Source organism: Toxorhynchites rutilus, chromosome 3 (genome assembly GCF_029784135.1).
Source record: "Toxorhynchites rutilus septentrionalis strain SRP chromosome 3, ASM2978413v1, whole genome shotgun sequence".
NCBI classification, from domain to species: domain Eukaryota; kingdom Metazoa; phylum Arthropoda; class Insecta; order Diptera; family Culicidae; genus Toxorhynchites; species Toxorhynchites rutilus.
The window spans coordinates 260,601,273-260,621,477 of record NC_073746.1 but is presented as its reverse complement, the minus strand read 5'-3'; the positions used below and the strand labels follow the sequence as shown (position 1 = coordinate 260,621,477).

The following is a 20,205-nucleotide window of genomic DNA, read 5'->3' as shown; positions in this document are numbered from 1 at the left end:
GGTCGGCTTCTTAATCAGTACGGAGAGGTATACATGTGTGCACATTACACCGAATCAGTTGGATCGGTTTTTGCACCAGTAGGCCGATCCGACCAAACTGTCGGCTGAAAAAAAAGTCTGTAGTGTGCGGGGGCTCTTAAGACGCGTCCACATTACGCCAATCGGCCTTGGCCGCCCGGTAAAGCCGACTAAATGTGGACGTACCGCCCGGGCTTGCCGACATACCGAAAACCGACTCGAATCAAACCGAACCCAACCCGAAACAAGTGGGTCCGGTTCGAGAAAGTCGAACCAAAATAAAACGAAGTAAATTAGCGTTGACGACAGTGTGCTTCGTGTGTTCGTAATGACTTCGTGCATCCGATGGGGCTTCGGCCTCGTGCACCCGATGGGGTGTCCACATTACATAACGAACCGAATATGCCGCCTGTTACAGGCCGATCGGCATCATTCGGCATAATGTGGACGCGCCTTTACTTTCATCTGCGCATCATGAAATGTGGGTATCTAAACCATTAAGATCATTGCTGAGCTGGTTTCCATTAGTAAAATGTTGAATTTTCCGGTACTGACCATGACATTTGCAGGCGTCTTCAAAAACTTTAGCACTTGCAAAGTGTGTTTATCTCGGAGAAATCAAAGGATTTATTATTTCCAAGTTTCGATATAACCCAATTAATGACAAATGATATCGCTGTTCCTTTCCATAGATTCTCCATCCGCACATCAAGACTTGGGGTTCGCTGTTGCGCCTGTACGGTAACCATTCGATTAAATCGTACAAAGAGAAAAAACAGGAAGAACAGGAAATCACGGTACTGCAGAGCAAAGCTGCCATCAACCAACCGAACTATGCAATCCTTCAGAAGCTTAAGCTGGAGATGTCCAAGCTAGAAGAGCGCCAGAAAAACGTACGGGTCATTGGTACGTTTGTGCCGAATGTCGAACTGCCAAAAGCATCCGGCTCGAACCTGAAGAATGTTGATCTTTAGAGAGGACGGAGGAGACAGCACAAGAATTCGATACACTTTACGCTTTACTGTACTTCATCTGAATGCTTTTTAGAACTTAATAGGTTATTAGGTCATCCTTTGTAATTCTGATTGAAAAATAAAATCATAAAAAAAATTATTATGCAAACAAGTTTGACTCTTTATTATTGTAATAATTGTCACGTGTAATCATCGTTAGTTACAGTTGTGTGTTTTACAGCTTCGGAACTGGTATATATATATAAATATGTGTCTCAATGCTATTCTAGCTCAGCCTCGGCTGAATATCTCATCGCTTTGTCACCATAGCTGTGGCAAATGTTTTATAAACGAGTGTTCGGTTCAAATTTTATACAAATAGCTCTTTGCGTTTGGTTTGGTTCTATAAAACTCAGCGGTGCAACGTTTGTTTGTTAGTCTGGTTTAGTTTTATCATATTCATCCGCCATATCAATAATAATATTGTTGCTTATCTTGCTTTGTTTTGATATCACAATTAAGTATATGTTTTTGGTTGTAATATGTACAGTTGCATTTTGGTTGCGATAATCTATGTTATGTTACTTCTGCTTTCAGTTGATTCTGGAAAAGTTTGTAAGACTGAACATAGGGCTAATATCTATAAACAAACGTGGTCGAATTTAGAGCAATGAAAACAGAACAAAAAAGTTAACAATTAAATTTTAGGCACTTAGTACACTAATTTTTCGCCTTTTTCTAATACTACAACAACATACTTAGAGATTTCCGGGGTTTGAATTTTTATACATCTATTAATATTTATCTATAGTTTAGTGCTAGAGTTATCCACAATGTGATTTACATATATCTACTATGGTGATAAGGTAGTAACTACAGTCTAGTGATTTTACCAAAATTATTTATCTCTTGTTTTCGTTTGTTTTGGCTAAAATGACAACTTTCAATTAACGAACGTCGGTCAAATTGTTTTGAAACCTTCGCTACTGCATCGGCAGTTCATTCTTTCCCGTCCAGCAGGGGGATCTGAAGCAGTACAAAATGGCTGCGACTTTAAAATTAGTCGCGTTCGTAATGGGAACTGCATTCAATTGTGCTTGGTAAAAAGCTACGTAATATATCTAATGTTAGTATGATATGACGAATTAATTTTACAGCGAATTACGTAAGTTACAGCATTCAAACACAGAGTTGCAACTTCCATTTGATGGAAGTAACAAATAACAATTAAAGACAGAATAATGTTTTGTAAATGCAGTGAAGATAGGAATACCGTCCGTCCTGATTCAGCAGGACATGTCCTGATTTTGAGATCCTTTTGAGGCGTCCTGATTTATTTTTCATATTCTAGCTTTTGTCCCGATTTTCATAAGAAATTCAATTTTGTTGACGAATAATAACTCTTTTGTGACAGTTGCATCTACCACAAGTTATTCTACCTGTTTTCATTCAGAGTTTAAGAGTCACCTGATTCATTATTTGTTAATGAGACGGGCCAGCAATCAGTACTCACTGCGGTAACCTGGACTCGACGAAACGAATTAAAAAAACACAAAATCGTGAAAATCGAATGTTTTTCAATACGCCGCGGCAGCTGTTGTTGGAATCCAAGATTTCATGTAAAGAGGGTAAAAAGTAACAACCGAAAAATTAACTTAAAACTTCAATCGCCTCCATAGAGAAATACCTTTTATGACGTAGGGCTACGTCTCTCAGTAAGCGTCAAATGGGCCAAATCAGAAAGCATGTCTGGTTTTTATGAAATAGTTTAGTTAAAAGTTAATAGCTACGTTGCTGCGAACTGACTTTGATAATTTGCATTCCATCGGATTGGACATTCTTTAAAATTTATTTGATATGCTATATGTTAATCCGTAAATTACTTAAATTAATGAAAATCAGAAGAATTCCAATTTTCCCATACATTTGTCCATGGCATTCCTGTGCTCGTATATCCGTGCTATCAATAACAACTAATGGCAACTAATGTAGCAGCTAGATAGAAAGAAGGTGCGTAAATCGCTCGCTAGAAATGGAAATGCAACGTTGGATCTCGGGACGCTGTGGAGAGAAGAAATATTGCAATTTAAGCTCAGCCCGTTTCGATTTCAATTACATAGTCTCGTTTCAACTAGCAAGCAGAGAATAGTCTAGAGGCTAGTAGTGAATGTATTTTTAATTTTAAAGCCTCTAAACATAAACAAGCAAGTACAGGAAAGGGGTTTCACTCGATACAAAGTCCAAGAACAATGGCGGTCACCGTTCGGCTTCTGGTGGTCTCCGATTATCCCGCGGGCGCTCATGGGCATACTTTTTGACGATCCTGCAAGGATCGTGGATTAAAAGGGATAATCGTGAACCGCCTTGAATCGAAATATTTTGAGACGTGAAATTTCAGGACGTCTGCGTGGGAATTAATTGATGCTAAAGTTGCACGTTTCCGATGTGCATTTGGTGTGATTCCCACCATGTGTGAAATATTCCAAGTAGAAATTTAAAAAATCCTTTTTTTTCGATGTGGGACTACGTCTAACCGGAGTATATGGGGATGAAATGGAAATCTAAATACAGAACATGCAGGAAGAAATGAAAGATTTCGAATGCTTATAACTCGAACATTTCTTAATAGATCGGAAAAATGTTTGCATCAATTGATAGGAAATATTTCTACCCATCTGTCACAATGAATAAAATGTTATTTTTCATGGGATAAACGATTGAATAACTGTGAAATATCAAGCGTTATCTAAACGCCCTAACTGCCACGTTTTGATTGGCCCGATTTAGACCCACCGAAATGTATTCCCCTAACACGGATTTCTAAATCAATGTGGCTGGGGGAATCCGTTCTTAAAATACATGCAAGTCGGAAGAATTTTTGTTCTCACCGAAATGTGTTTCCCTACCACTGTCTTCAAAACCAAGGTGCCTGGGGAAATCGGCATTGCAAATACATTCAAGTCTGGAGTATTTTTGTTCCCACCGAAATGTGTGATTGTGTGATATGAATTTCTAAACGAAGATGCGTGGGATGCGCTTTCTAAATATATCTAAGCTGCAAGCACTTTTGTATTCGCTTGTCTTTGTGCAAAGCGGAATATGTTTCCCCGACACGTACTTCTAAACTGAGGAACCTGGGAAAATCGTCATTTCAGATACTAGAGGTGAATGGCTTTTAAAGTTTAAAGTTTTTATAGTAGAGATCGAAATTCGCACTCAGCAGCGAGATAAGTATTCAGTCAATCAATCTAGTTTTCGAAATGTTCGTGTTTTCGCCTTCACTGAAAATTCTTTTTCAGAGAGAAAGAGATGTGGGAAAATCTCTCCCACAGCTTTACTATATCATGGGTATACCCCACCCATTTTTTTTCATTAAAGTTCGTATGTGTGCAAAAGGGCAGTAGAAGTTTTTGGAGGGGGGGGGACAACTTGAAATAAAAAAATAAAAAGAAATAAAATACAATGAACGTTGACAATTCTTCCGTTTACATATTTTGGTAGTTCTAGGCATCATATCAAACGTAAAAGGAGGTAATCAAATTTACTTGTAACAAAGAACAGAATCTATTACAATGCATGAATTGATCGTACATGGCAATTGTTAAAACTCTGTATCTGCAAAGCAAATGATTTGGGTTCAATTGAAATCGAAAATTGTTTTATTCAAACAATAATTTAATCAATACAAACGAATGCTTACTAAGCCAACAGTAGTCCCACGTCAACCTTGCGGTTATATCATAGATATAACTCACCCATATTTACATTTTTTTTTTTCAATTTTATTTGAAAGTTTATTTGTGCTTCCAGTGTGAGCCATATGTACTCGCAACAATGACTCTTACTAAATGAAAATAATTTTCCCTTACTAACTAAATGAAACATCCCGAGATGAAATTTATCATGTTCGATTCAATTGAATCGATCAATCGTCTATGAAAGGGTCATTGAAGTTTTTAATCGATATCTATTCGAATTGAAAAAATAGCACACTTGACACGAAAACCTCGCCTTGCGAAACATACAGCAGAACAACATTCCGGAGCTCAAGAGTGTCCCCGAGCAGAAAGACAAAAAGTCGACGGGTAGAATCAAGAATCGTGAAAGTTTCCGCGGAAGCCTATAAAAGCGCAATGAATTTGTAATCGAGCGTATCCTTCTGTTCCATCCTACTTTTCGCCTGTTTCTTGTCGTTATACTGTAATGACACTAATTTGGGAATTATTAATTGTAACGACTTTGTTCTCTCGTCCTTCGTGTTTGGCTTGTTGGCTTCGAACGCGGTGGTGTTGAACAACGCCTTTCCTTCCATCGTTGCCGCAGAGAAAAGATGATTTCCAAATATTTGTGATGTAACGCGCGTAATTCATCAGAACAGGAGGCTGCTTATTTGTGTGGTTTTTTTCCTTTTGCGTTTATTCCTTTTCTAAGCACTTAAAAATAAGTTATTTCTGCTTGTGGCTCGCCTGGTAAGAATATACAGGTAAACTTAGATATAACGTACATTTCACTTTCAAAATTGTACGTTGTATCGAATTGTATGTTATATCGAAGCATAATAAAGTACCTACAAACGTAGTCTATAATACATTATTGGGTTGCTGTTTTAGTAAAGTTAATGAATAACTTTAATCAGAAGACGAAGCCAGCCTTTCTCATGATACACTGTTGATTAAAGCTTGATTCATTGAGAATCAGGAATCACAAAACCATCTGTATTTCGAGATTGATTGAAGGTACAAAACTTGTTTTAGCATCACAATACAGATAATTTATTGTTCTATCAAGAAAAAAATATTGAAATTTGTTTTCCTTAACACTTTGGAAATGTGTACGTTATATCGAGGTAAAATGTCGAGTGACGAGTGACGTTATATCGAGGGTACGTTATAACGAGGGTACGTTATATCGAAGTTTCCGTGTACTCAGGAAGTAAAGGGTGGTACATTCGTGTATTCGTATATTGTAATACGAGAGGAAGGAATTAATTTTCATAAAATTGCAACAAGACAAAATTCTCACTCACACGTACAGATTTATCTGGAATGGTACAGATTTTTTTGTTATTTTTGGTTCAGATTCTGTACGGTACAGAGTGCAGATTTTCGTCAAAAAGTACAGATTGGTACAGATTTTCTTCAAGCGTGAAATTTCTTACATTTGAACAAAGCAACATTGAGGTACATGACGAATTTTACGCCGCAGTATCGCTTGGTGCTGCTGATCATGAAAGAATTTACAATGCAATGATTGATCAGTTTCATATGGACGAAATTACTTACAAGGATCGTCTGAAAGGATTCGCGTCCGACGGTGCGACGTATGTTTTTCCCCAGATCAACATATTGAATCGTTTGTTCTAGGCTGAAAAACCTGAATTCACGATGCTACATGAAGAGCTGAAAGATTTTTATTTTATCATTCTCACTTATATCTGCGAGGAATATTACATTGTTTCAATGTCCAATGCTATTAAATATGAAGATCACTTGAAAAGCGACAAGAATTTTAGGTTTGAATAGCAGTCGAAAAAATTATTAGAACAATGGACAGCGAAAGGCAGTTGTCACAGTTTTTTCGTGGAGCTGATCAAACAAATGAGAAATAGATTCGATTTTGATGATTCGACGCTCAAGTCTGCGGCAATGTTAAATCCCAGAAACTTTTCCAATTTGACCAGCATTAACGTTGTGTTAGAAGCGTTTCCAGGATTCTACAATGGGAATGTACAAGATGTGGAGAATTAATTCCGTACCCTAAAGTTAAAATTACTCCGTAAAGAAATCACAATGTCAGAAAACGAGCATGTGCACGGTTGGTGGATAAAAATTGTTTTTGTCAAAAAATAAAAAGAAATAAAATACAATGAACGTTGACAATTCTTCCGTTTACATATTTTGGTAGTTCTAGGCATCATATCAAACGTAAAAGGAGGTAATCAAATTTACTTGTAACAAAGAACAGAATCTATTACAATGCATGAATTGATCGTACATGGCAATTGTTAAAACTCTGTATCTGCAAAGCAAATGATTTGGGTTCAATTGAAATCGAAAATTGTTTTATTCAAACAATAATTTAATCAATACAAACGAATGCTTACTAAGCCAACAGTAGTCCCACGTCAACCTTGCGGTTATATCATAGATATAACTCACCCATATTTACATTTTTTTTTTCAATTTTATTTGAAAGTTTATTTGTGCTTCCAGTGTGAGCCATATGTACTCGCAACAATGACTCTTACTAAATGAAAATAATTTTCCCTTACTAACTAAATGAAACATCCCGAGATGAAATTTATCATGTTCGATTCAATTGAATCGATCAATCGTCTATGAAAGGGTCATTGAAGTTTTTAATCGATATCTATTCGAATTGAAAAAATAGCACACTTGACACGAAAACCTCGCCTTGCGAAACATACAGCAGAACAACATTCCGGAGCTCAAGAGTGTCCCCGAGCAGAAAGACAAAAAGTCGACGGGTAGAATCAAGAATCGTGAAAGTTTCCGCGGAAGCCTATAAAAGCGCAATGAATTTGTAATCGAGCGTATCCTTCTGTTCCATCCTACTTTGCAGATTTTCGTCAAAAAGTACAGATTGGTACAGATTTTCTTCAAGCGTGAAATTTCTTACATTTGAACAAAGCAACATTGAGGTACATGACGAATTTTACGCCGCAGTATCGCTTGGTGCTGCTGATCATGAAAGAATTTACAATGCAATGATTGATCAGTTTCATATGGACGAAATTACTTACAAGGATCGTCTGAAAGGATTCGCGTCCGACGGTGCGACGTATGTTTTTCCCCAGATCAACATATTGAATCGTTTGTTCTAGGCTGAAAAACCTGAATTCACGATGCTACATGAAGAGCTGAAAGATTTTTATTTTATCATTCTCACTTATATCTGCGAGGAATATTACATTGTTTCAATGTCCAATGCTATTAAATATGAAGATCACTTGAAAAGCGACAAGAATTTTAGGTTTGAATAGCAGTCGAAAAAATTATTAGAACAATGGACAGCGAAAGGCAGTTGTCACAGTTTTTTCGTGGAGCTGATCAAACAAATGAGAAATAGATTCGATTTTGATGATTCGACGCTCAAGTCTGCGGCAATGTTAAATCCCAGAAACTTTTCCAATTTGACCAGCATTAACGTTGTGTTAGAAGCGTTTCCAGGATTCTACAATGGGAATGTACAAGATGTGGAGAATTAATTCCGTACCCTAAAGTTAAAATTACTCCGTAAAGAAATCACAATGTCAGAAAACGAGCATGTGCACGGTTGGTGGATAAAAATTGTTTTTGTCAAACATCGTGGCGGCAGCTCTAAAATTTTAATAAATGATAGTATGTAATCTAGATTCAGAAAAACTATGTACAAGCATCATCAAACACACGAATGACTTGCAAATATAAATGTAGTATTTGTAGTAAATAAATGAATATTTTTTCATGTTAATAATTTTTTTTTCTCTACAACGAATATATTCGATGGTACAGATTTTTGGAAAAAAAAGTACAGACGAGAAAGATTTTTGACCCCTTTGGTACAGATTTAAATGTGGCAACACTGGTCCAATGTACGTTACAGTTCGTTCAAGATGACACTGTTTTTCGAACGCATTTTCTCACAAGCTCGGTGAGCGAGTTGTCCTAAATCAAAATTATTCGGCATCAAGGAAAAATAAAGCCAGACGATTAACATCGTCATGAAAAGATCATAGATATCGATCGATTGAATCTCGATGCAATATTCGTTGCTACAAATGCTCCAGGACACAGTGCTTTCAACCGAGTCGAACGTCGGATGCCTCCTCATTCCCGGGAATTAGCAGGTTCAATACATTCTCATGATCATGACGGATCTCACTTGGATGAAAAACTCAAAACACGGGATCGGAACTAGAAACAAAATATTTTCAGTATGCAGGGAAATCGTTAACTGATATGTGGAATCGTAACATTGCAGGCGGCAGTTTGATAGTTTGAGGAAAATATTTTCAAAACGGCCTGGTTCAGATAGCTTTTCATCAACACCAATGTACAGTCAGAAGTGCAACTTCAGAATCATTTACCTCGGTTTTTGGGCAATTTGGCACCATTTCGTAACATCCGGAAAGTCAAGGCATGTTTTATTGAATAGGGGTTTCAGATGCTGGACTGGTCAGCTTGCTTACCAGTTCAAAACCCTATCAAGAACTTATGAGGAGTGATCGTACGAATAGCAGATGAAGCTTACAAGTAGTATGAGTGATTCGAAGAGTTTAAACGAGCAGTATCCATTGCGTAGAACGAAATACACACTACAACGAGGGTAACTTTTGAACTATCGATTTAGACGATGTTGATCAACTTGAAGCCAATTAGCTAGTTTTTTTTTTCTGAAAACATAAATAGATGCGTAAAAAATGGATTTTGTTTTTATTATTAATTGTTTTTTGTTTGTTTTTCGTCGGTTACATGGAATCGAGACCAGGGGCGTCTTATATTTTAATATTGTTTTTTGAAAGTTGAGGTTACATAACATGTCCAAGATTCGGAGAGGCGTTATTTTTTGTTCTTGAGTAATGATTTTTCAAAAAATATAAAAAATATGGTGCCCTTGGTTCCGAAACTATGTAAATATGTGGTCCCGAAACTATGTAACTATGTATGGTCCCGACACACGATTAACGTACAACACAAATATGATACAAGTGTAGTTCAGTCGTCTCGCAAGTTACAAATTTCCGTTGTAATTTACCACTAAAAATCGTCAAAACATCGCCATTGGATTGTGGTTGTGGCATCGTTATTGCTGTGGATTAATCTCGGTGATCAGGTCGGTGTTTTCGCTCAAAATCAACATTTGTTTGAGTGGATTTTCTACAATACATCAATACATATATTGAGCAGATCGGAGAAACAAGAGAAGGTTGAATGCCGCCCGTTAATATACAATCGAAGAAATGTCTGACGGAGAAGTGGGAGCGAAACGCCTTCGTAGTAATTCTCTTCCAAAATAAAGTGAAGACAAAGATATGACGGTTTCTGGGGTCGCGAACTTGATTAAATCCCAGTTCTACGCATACCAGCGTAGCACGAAAAATGAGATTCAAAAACTGGGAGATAAACTCACCACTCAGATGCAGAATTTAAAATCGGATCTCACAGCTGATATCGAGAAACTGAGAGATGAAATCAAACACATCGTGGGCGAGTTGACCGAATCTGTGCAAAACAACAAAGTTGAGGCATCACAGGCTTTGGAGAGAACGACCAGAAGAAACGATCTCATCATCAGTGGTGTGCCTTACGTCAAAGGGGAGAATCTGCTGCAATATGTGCATTAGGATGCCAATGAAAATGGTCATATCGAATTTCAAAAAGTTACCCCATAAAAAATATTCACCACCTCGAAAAAACACCCTATGCCAAATTTCAGCTCAATCGGACTTAAGGGAGAGTGGCGCAAAGTGGTCAAAGTTTGAGTTTTGTTAAATCGAAAGATCACCCAAGGGGGGAGTAAAGGAAATCGAGGTTTTCGATTTTTTTTTTGATGCCAAATGTCTTAAAGCGGCATAGACGTCAAGATCTAGTGTCATCTCGAAAAAAAAATTGTCAAATATCGGCACACTGGGACTTACTTTTTTTCGAAATATGAAACGAAAAGTATGGTTTTGGGTGCCAATAAAAATAGTTATCTTGATTTTTCATTCGGAACTTGCTACGAAGTGTTTATTTGCACGATAATATATCCTATGTAAAATATTAGCTCATTCGGACTCCATTCTCTGGTGTCACAAACGTTAAAATTCGAGTTTTTTTAAAGAAAACAAAAAACAACCGAAAATCTAGGTTTTAAAAAAAAAAATTGATGTCAAATGTCTTAAAATTGCATCACTCGCCGAGATTTGCAGCTATCTCGAATGCGACACCAGTAAATGAAGTCCCAATGAACTAATATTTTGCATAGGGTATATTATCGTGCAAATCAACATTTCGTAGCAATTTCCGAATGAAAAATCGAGATAACTATTTTTACCATACTTTTCGTTTCGTATTCCGAAAAAACATAAACTCCAGAGTGCCGATGTTTGACAAAAAATTTTTTCGAGATGCCTTATCTACGTTTCATGACATTTTAGGAAATTTGGCATCAAAAATTTTTTTTCGAAAACCTCGATTTCCTTTACTCCCTTGGATGATTTTTCGATTTTCAAAAAACTCAAATTTTGACCGCTTTACGCTACTCTCCTTTAAGTCCGATTGAGCTGAAATTTGGCATAGGGTGGTTTTTCGAGGTGGTGAACATCTTGTATAGGGTAACTTTTTGAAATTTTAGGGTCGATTTTTTCCCATACATTCATAGGCACTCTAATGTGCATGGATGGTGTCGCAAGCTCGGATATACAGAGAAAGGTTTTCCTTTACTAGATACCAGCCGCCTTTCCAAAGGGAGATTGAGCGATGGTTCAATATATGTTATTCTGCTGCAATTCGCCTTCAACACGCAACGAAACGAGTTCTTCTGTCGGTATCTTCAGTCTCGCTCACTATCGTTATCGGACATTGGGTTCTCAGTCAACAAACGAGTTTATGTGAATGAAAATCTCACTCAGGCATCCAGGAATATTCGGAAGAAAGCGCTTCAACTGAAAAAGGATGGAAAACTGCAGACGGTGTATACAAGAGATGGAACTGTTTACATTCGGCAGAAGTTAGGTGATCGTGAGATAAGGATATCATCGGAAAGCGAATTAGATCGACTGTAGTATTGTACCATAATGTACCGGATGATGATGGAGATGAATTCTGATGTACCTAATGCTGCTGTTATTGTGGTGACTGCCTGTTGTTCTTATCATTGATAATGCTAACGTTGATATTTTTCCTGAGATTGGATGGTGAATTTTGGCAATTTTTATTTAGATTTCTATGTTTTTTTGCATCTTGTGTTTGAGATTTTTAGAATAGTTATGGAAATAGACATTGTAGCGGTTACTGCCAATGAATTGCTCAAAACATATCTCTTTCTAATGCTCTACATTCATAACGGCGATCATGGATGACATGATAAGGAATGATACGTCCACGACCCTGTTTATTCCAGGGATAGTCATGAAATCTGCGTTAGTCACGGGGAAGTTGTCTGTGTGCTCCATCAATTGCCAAAACGTGTGTGCTCGTCGTTTGGTAAAACTCGATGAATTGGAGCAAATTGTGAACACTTCAAGTGTCGACATTGTATGTATAAGTGAGTTCTGGTTGAATGAGTCTGTCGATGATGATGTTATAAATTTGGATGGTTACAGTGCAGTCCGCAACGATAGAATTGGTCGGCTAGGTGGAGGCGTATTAGTGTACGTAAAGACTGGAATTAATTTCAAAGAACTAAAAAAAACCGTGACTGAGAGTAATATAATTAAAACTGAATATTTACTCTGCTCTAGCGAAATAAGCTCACTCCTTACTAATCTCGGCCCTTACTACAATTTCTTTTTTTTTTCTCGGAGATTATAACACAAACATGCTAGATCCCCAGAGAAGCTTAAGACTTAAATACGTTTTTATGACTTACGATATGCTCAATGTAGGATCCGAGCCAACTTTTTTCTACAGAAACGGTTGTTCGCAATTAGATCTGATGCTGACAAATAGTGTATCTAGCATTCTTAAATTTAACCAGATTGAAGCTCCCGTTTTTTCCACTCACGACATTGTATTTGCATCGTTGAATTTCAATACAGTAAACAATGTGAGTGTCGTTAGATTTCGTGACTACAATCACATGGATGTTGATGGCTTAAGAGAAGCATGTACTGCTATTAATTGGGATAGTTTTTATGGTATAATTGATTGTGACACTCTGACGGATTTTTTCAATGAAAGAATTAAATATTCCTTCGAGCGATACGTCCCTGTCAAAACATATGTTCCCAAAAAAAAAACGAACCTTTGGTTCAATGTTACAATTAGCAGAGCCATGATTGACCGTGATTTGGTATTCAATCAATGGAAAGCTACGCGTTTAGAAGAACATCATGATTTGTTTAAGCAACTTCGTAATAGAGTTACTACCACGATTCGTTCTACAAAAGCAATACTTCAATGGAAGGATAAATCCTCAGCTGCCGCCCAAAGCACTATGAAAAAGGCTTAGAAATCATGGGATTGTCAAAAAATCCACTGATGTTTCCAATTGCTTTGATGCCGATGAGATCAATCAATCATTTGCGAATATTTTTTTCTTCAAACATCGTCAGTGATTCTTCAGTGGTAGCCCAACCTCTAAGAAGTTCTTTTCACTTCAATGTAATCAGTGAAGTTGAGGTTATCAACGCGATGTATGAAGTGAAATCAGATGCAATAGGGCTAGATGAAATACCACTGAAATTTATCAAAATTATTTTGCCTCTAGTTCTCGACCAAATTGTTTAACAATAAAGTTAAACAAGAATAGAATTGGCTTTAATTTGATATGTCGAGCATTTAACTTGGTCCAGTAGTTAAAAATTTAGGAATTTTTGTGGTGGAAAAAATGGGGAAAAATAATTTTTCAGACCATCAGTTAATTTTGAAAAATCATTCCTCAAGAACAAAAAATAATGCCTCTCTGATTTTAGGATATGTTATGTAAACAAACTTCAGCTTTCAAGAAAAAATATAAAAATATAGCGTCTTGGTCCCGAGACCATGTAAACTGTAATAAACAAATACATTCAATAATTATGAAAACAAAATACATTGTTTCGGCAAATTATCAAAGAAGACTGATTCATTGCCTTTAACTTGAAATGTTGATCATCGGAATTGGTCCAGTACTTCATAAGAATTTTCGAAGAAAGGCATGTTTGGGAAAAGGAGAAAAAGTTAATGTTGAGGACCACCCTAAATGTTTTGCGATAAAGCACAGCACTACCACTTTTCATGGAAATCTGGTTCTCGTATTTTTTAATTTTTTTTTAGGGTGTCAATTTTTTCCACTTTTCACCAAAAATACCTTTTTTCAAAAATTCATAACTTTCGAACCACTAAACCGATTTAGATGATCGGCATATCGAATTAAAGCCTATGAGCTAGCCTTTTCTGAGGAAATATTGAACTTGCAAAATCAATGGATTTTATTTTCGTAATTATTGTTTGTAGTCGTTTTTTATTGTTTTCATGGCGTTGGACTAGAGGGCGCTATTTTTTAAATATTTTTTCTTGAAAGCTGAGGATTTTTAGCATAACATATCTCGATTTCAGAGATGTTATTTTTTCGTTTTTGAGATATGATTTTTCAAAGTTAACCGATGGTTCGATAGTTCATTATTCCCCCTTTAATCAAAAATGACTAGCGGCCCAATAAGTTATTGGAATAGCTTTGCTGTTGCACTCGAACAGACTCTCGTAACTTTTTTTCTTTTCTTTTATTCAATGTTTCTTTTTTATTCCAATTGTCTCTATGTCTAAAACTTCTACTCTTTCTCTGCGATCAATTGTTGCTCTTTCAATTTGACTTTAACATTCAACTCTACTCTCTCTACTCTCTACTCTGTACTCTCTCTACATTGTACTCTCTCTACTCTGTACTCTCTCTACTCTCCATTCTCTCTACTCTGTACTCTCTCTATTCTCTCTACTCTACCTACTCTCCCTACTCTCTCTACTCTCTACTTTCTCTACTCTGTACTCTCTCTACTCTCTCTACTCTCTCTACTCTCTCTACTCTCTACTCACTCTACTCTCTCTACTCTCTACTCACTCTACTCTCTCTACTCTCTACTCACTCTACTCTCTCTACTCTCTCTACTCTCTCTCTACTCTTTACTCTCTACTCTCTACTCTCTATTATCTCTACTGTCTAATCTATACTCTCTCTACTCTCAACTCTGTACTCTCTCTACTTTCTACTCTCTACTCTGTACTCTCTCCACTCTCTATTCTCCCTACTCTCTCTACTCTCTACATTCTCTACTCTCTACTCTGTACTCTCTCTACTCTCTACTCTCTACTCTCTACTCACTCTACTCTCTACTCTCTACTCTACTCACTCTACTCTACTCTGTACTCTCTCTACTCTCTCTACTCTTTACTCTCTACTATCTCTACTGTCTACTCTGTACTCTCTCTACTCTATCTACTCTCTACTCTCTCTACTCTCTCTACTCTCTACTCTCTCTATCCTCAACTCTCTGCTTTCTACTCTCTACTCTCAACTTTCTACTCTCTACTCTCTATTCTCTACTCTAAAAAAAAGAAAAACGTTCACACAATCACATACACGCACAAACGAACACATGCACACACGCGAACGCGCACAGTCTCACACACAAAAAACACATCGTATCTGCTGACTGCTCCATCTTTCACACTGTTTTTGTATATATCAATCAACCAAAACACACACTCCCATACACGCACACGAACACACAAATACGCACACGAACACACAAACACGCACATGCACACGCAACCGAACATACGCAAACGAACACACGCACACACGCAGACCCGCACGGTCTCACACACATAACACATGCAAACGCGCACACTCTCTCACACAAAAAAAAAACACATCGCAGCTGCTCACTTTCTCACTCTGTTTGTGTTTACGTCGAGAATACGACCATTTACGACCGTTTACGACTGTCCACGACGGCCGCGCTTTATTTTTTAGCGATTTTATTTATAGTAAGATTTTTCGCAAAAACTCATAACATTTGAACTACTGAACCGATTTAGATGATCGAATATAAAATTGAAGCCAATAAGCTAACCTTCTTTGAAAAAATGCCACACTTGCGGGAAGATTGTATTCTAGTCGCACATGTCTAGTCTAGCCACATAGAAATTTTGAACGAAGACATGATAAATTTGCAAAATAATAACTCAAAAACAAAAAAATGACACCTCTGATATCCAATAAAAATCCACAGCTTTCCAGGAAAAAAAATATAAAAAATATAGCGCCCTCTATCTTTAACCGAGAAAACTATGAAGAACCAACTCAATCAATAATTACAAAAACAAAAATCAATTTTTTTTTTGCAAAAGTTCATTTTTCCAGAGAAAACTAACTTATAGGCTTCAATTTGATATGTCGATCATCTAAACGGTTCAGTGGTTCAAGAGTTATGAATTAAGAAAAAAAGTCATTTTTGGGAAAAACTGGAAATAATTGATTTATCAAACCACCCTAAAATGGAAATGGTCACTCTAACGAAAAAATAAAAATAATACGGGTCTAATGTTTTGCGATGAAGAACAAAATTATCACTATATCAATTTGGCATGGAATGCCTGTATATATGTCAAACCGATATAGTGGTTCTTAGATTTTCGTGAAAAGTGGTAATATTTTTCGTTATCGCAAAACCTTACACCAGTATTTTTTTTATTTTTTTTATTAGGGTGACAATATTCATTTTAAGGTGGTCTAAAAAATCAACTTTTCCCCTCTTTTCCAAAAATGTCTTTTTTTCGAAAATCCATAACTTTTGTACTACTACACCGAATTTGATGATCGACATATCAAATTGAAGCCAAGCCTAGCCTTCTATTAAAAAATATTGAACTTGCAAAAGAAATGGATTTTGTAAATATTGATTGTTGTCGTTTTCTATTGTTTTCATGGCTTTGGACTAGAGGGCGCTGTCCCCAAAGTTAATTTTTAGCACATGTTCTGGCATCCCGATTTATTACATTAAATGTGCTGAAAGATAACATATAATGTTCTACTCCCCAATACATGTATATCATTTGTATAATATATATGCTAGAGCCAATATGAGGGAGCGTAACAGGAGACACATTTAAATGAAAGCATATGAAAGCTTTTCGTATAGTTTGCCAAATACACGGCCCAGACAGAGAAAGATATATTCTAGTTCATGTTATTCTTTATCGTCTTAGAAAACACCTTCCAACTTCATTTTATGATGAGGTGTAATATTATCACGCTACTTTATAATAGCGCTGGCAGCTATATGGATAGCGTGGTCGTGTAAAGTAACTTTGCATTCCAGCCGGCCTCGGTTTGATCTTGATCCCCATTGACGTCGTATGGACTTTTTTTTTGCACAATCCCAAATGAAAAGAGAAAAGAAAACAGAAATAGATGTCTGCACGCATACATGCAAACCATTTTTAAGTTTTCAAAATAGCTCATTATTTGCGCATTTGACTCTCATGCACAGGAAATGACATCTTTTCTGCCAACGCTAGTTTGGGTGTATATTTGTTTATATTTTTTCTTGAAACCTGAGGATTTTTTACATAAAATATCTCGATATCGAAGATGCTTTGTTTTTGTTCTTGATTTATGATTTTTCAAAGTTGATCGATGGTTTTTTGGTATACGGTTTTTGGTATATGGCACCGTTAGGGCATCTATATATGTACTAATACACCAGGGGTTAGACATCAATTGAATATAGGCTACCCAAAATCAAAATCAATATGGCGTCATTTGTTTATCAACATATCATTTACGAAGATTGAAATCGAAAAATGCGCTGCTTTATTCTAACTGCATGAGCGATTTTCATATTTCGGTTTCACATGGAGGTGTTCACATTTAATATGGAGTTTAAAGTTAGCCACTATTCGACTATATAACCGGACCGAGTTGTAAACAACAGCAATTGATTGAACCAAAATGTCAGTAAACCGCAGCAATATTGGGTACACTGGCAATATGAGGGATTTGACGTTTTAGTCGTACCCCTGTAATACACAGCATTTGACAGCGTTAAACATGTCCGGGTCGCAAATGCAATTTGCGACCACTGTCACTCGCGAGAATTGCCAAACTCTCAAGCTGGTGTAAATCAAGGCGCTTAACATACTGCCAGGTAGACAAATTTTTTTTTTTAATTTTTTTTATCTGTATTATAGTGATTTTCAACTCCTTTGGCTGGTTCGTCACTTTTACTTCCATTTTTGGAAGAATGTCGGGAATGAGAATTGAACTCGTGACCTTTAGCGTGAGAGGCAAGGATGTTACCACTACGCCAGATCGCCTCCACTGGTGAGACAAAATGTGAAAACCGCTCTACAGCCATTAATGTACAGGATGACATTAACACACTTCTAAATTAAAAAATAATGAATGAAAATTTACTTTTCTTTTTCGAATATGTATTCTATGCAATACAGTATTACGTAATACCGAACTGGAATTTTGTCTGATGATGATTTTATATTATAATGACGAATTTTTGTAAATGTCATGTGTTGTGAAATATATAGCCAAACGGTTGAGAGAGCGTCGTGTTTTAGGTAATCGAATAACTTAAGAATCTCCATTCAAATTTTAAGATTGCGAAACTGCCTTCTTTAAATTTTCGCGAATTTGACGATTATTTCGAGTTAAATATGATTAGCGAATGGGCGCACCTTGTTCCATAGATCTGCCTTGAGCTCACCGAGTAGTTTGATAGTTTGGCAATGACAGCTAAATTTCCAACACATCTTGACTCGCGGATCATATCCTCTTGGCCGGGGCCTGGTATATGGTATTTCACGGTAAAAAACAAAACTACCGCTTTTAACTGAAATCTGAGAACCACTCTATCGGTTTGGCATGGAATGGCTGTATGTAGACTACCGAACATTCGCGTTTCCTCACTATGCACGTTCGTAGTTTCAATCCCAGAACTATTCATTGATTAATATTATCAATTGCAGAAAATATATATTTCTCCATGACATAGAATACATATTTGATGCGGAAACGTAAATTTTAATTCACAATTTTTAATTTTAAAAGTGCGTTGTTCCTGAGAATTCATTATCTTCTTTGCTTCCCGCAAAGATTCACACGGAACACGAAGATTCACACGGCACACGAAGATCAATTCCGTCAACTCGGATTTGAATTGGACTAACCACGCTTTCTACGACGTCACTGTATAACATATGACGCTTTTTTTTCAATATTTCCCATTTTCCATCGAAATTTTCCAGTTTTTCTTACCGTATAATTTATATACAGATAGAGACAAGCACAATAAAATGAAGACAGCTCATATCGGACACCCCTTTCACGAGTTTTGCGCTTAGAAACACATACGACGATTCATTTTTTATGTGCAAACCTGAAAATCCATTATTTTTGTCACAAGAACGGAATTTGAAGAAATTGAACCATTTGAAGAAATGAACTCCAATTGGACAAACTTTCCATTGGACAACAAATGCGCAGTCGTTTTTTTCCAAACCCCCTCTTTTTACTATAGAATATATAGTAATTTTTTTCGAATTTTCCACAATTTTTGCACAAATTATACACATGGCTATAACTTCCGACATAATTTTTTTGTATAACGGTTTTCGGCTTTATTACTAAAATCGAGGCAAAACTAACAGAATTTGAATTCAAGATGGAAATATGTGGAAAACAATGGAACGTATCCTTAGTGATATGAAAAATTAATTCTGATAGTGTTTGGCTGAACGTAACAATATCTGTATCTCATTTCAATTGATGTCGAAGACAGCTGATAATTTTAAATATTCCAAATGTTAACAGATTAAATGCATTACTCTGTCATTTTGTTTTATATTGGAATAGATCACCCGTTGCTCTGTACTTTTCTGTAGATAATTTACATCATGTTTTACTTCTTGTGTTTGCTTCTGCTCCGTATAGTAATTGATTTTTGTTACAAAATATGAACTAGTATATTACATTTTGATTTTCAATTCATCTGTTTTCCATTTGGTTAATCCATCAAAGTTTGTTTGATAAAGTTCACTTATTATCTAACTAGTTTAGTAATAAAGTTTGGTCGATAGTTTTGCATTCCCCTGCTCGGGTGTTTCTCGGACACTAAAGCTTAAGCCGGCGTGTGATATAATGTACAAATAATGGGCACGCTGTGAGGACAGGCGGAGTAGATCTCATGTAAAAAGTGGCTATGCTTCGGTGCACTACACTCATGCGCTTTGCTATTGGCAAATCATTACCGTAAGTGGCCATGTGATTCTAACTAAACACTACGACGGTTCATTGTTTTCATAAATTGTTCGCCTGGAGCCGATGATAAAGTTGCTAATTCCTACTTTGTTAGCTATCCGCCATAAGGATCTGCCGGTACGACACGAGTCTCCGCTGATTGTACAGAGTGTATCCGAGCACCATGCTTGTGACCACCAGGTAAAATGCAATACGATGGAGTCCTTCCGCCAGCCGAGAGCCTCGATTACATGCATCGGCATCGTTGCAGCTCTGTAAGCAACCGTGGACGTAT

The 20,205-nt window shown here is 36.7% G+C and overlaps 3 protein-coding genes across 10 annotated transcripts in view; 1 reads left to right on the top strand and 2 right to left on the bottom strand.

Moving 5' to 3' along the window:
- Positions 1 to 1,135, top strand: part of LOC129773121 (microprocessor complex subunit DGCR8) — a 12,246-nt gene extending 11,111 nt beyond the window's left edge. For both annotated transcript variants that reach the window (XM_055776681.1, XM_055776680.1), the window contains exon 4: positions 711 to 1,135. In XM_055776681.1, coding sequence (XP_055632656.1) covers positions 711 to 992 — 282 coding nt within the window. In that variant the 3' untranslated portion in view covers positions 993 to 1,135. The remainder of the gene's footprint in view (positions 1 to 710) is intronic.
- LOC129773126 (fructose-bisphosphate aldolase-like) overlaps positions 1 to 20,205 on the bottom strand; it is a 609,238-nt gene that overhangs the window by 448,759 nt on the left and 140,274 nt on the right. The gene's annotated exons all lie outside the window — the stretch shown is intronic.
- Positions 1,129 to 20,205, bottom strand: part of LOC129773136 (uncharacterized) — a 245,130-nt gene continuing 226,053 nt past the window's right edge. For all 7 annotated transcript variants that reach the window (XM_055776705.1, XM_055776709.1, XM_055776706.1 and 4 more), the window contains one exon: positions 1,129 to 20,205. In XM_055776705.1, the coding sequence (XP_055632680.1) occupies positions 20,022 to 20,205 (184 nt within the window). In that variant the 3' untranslated portion in view covers positions 1,129 to 20,021.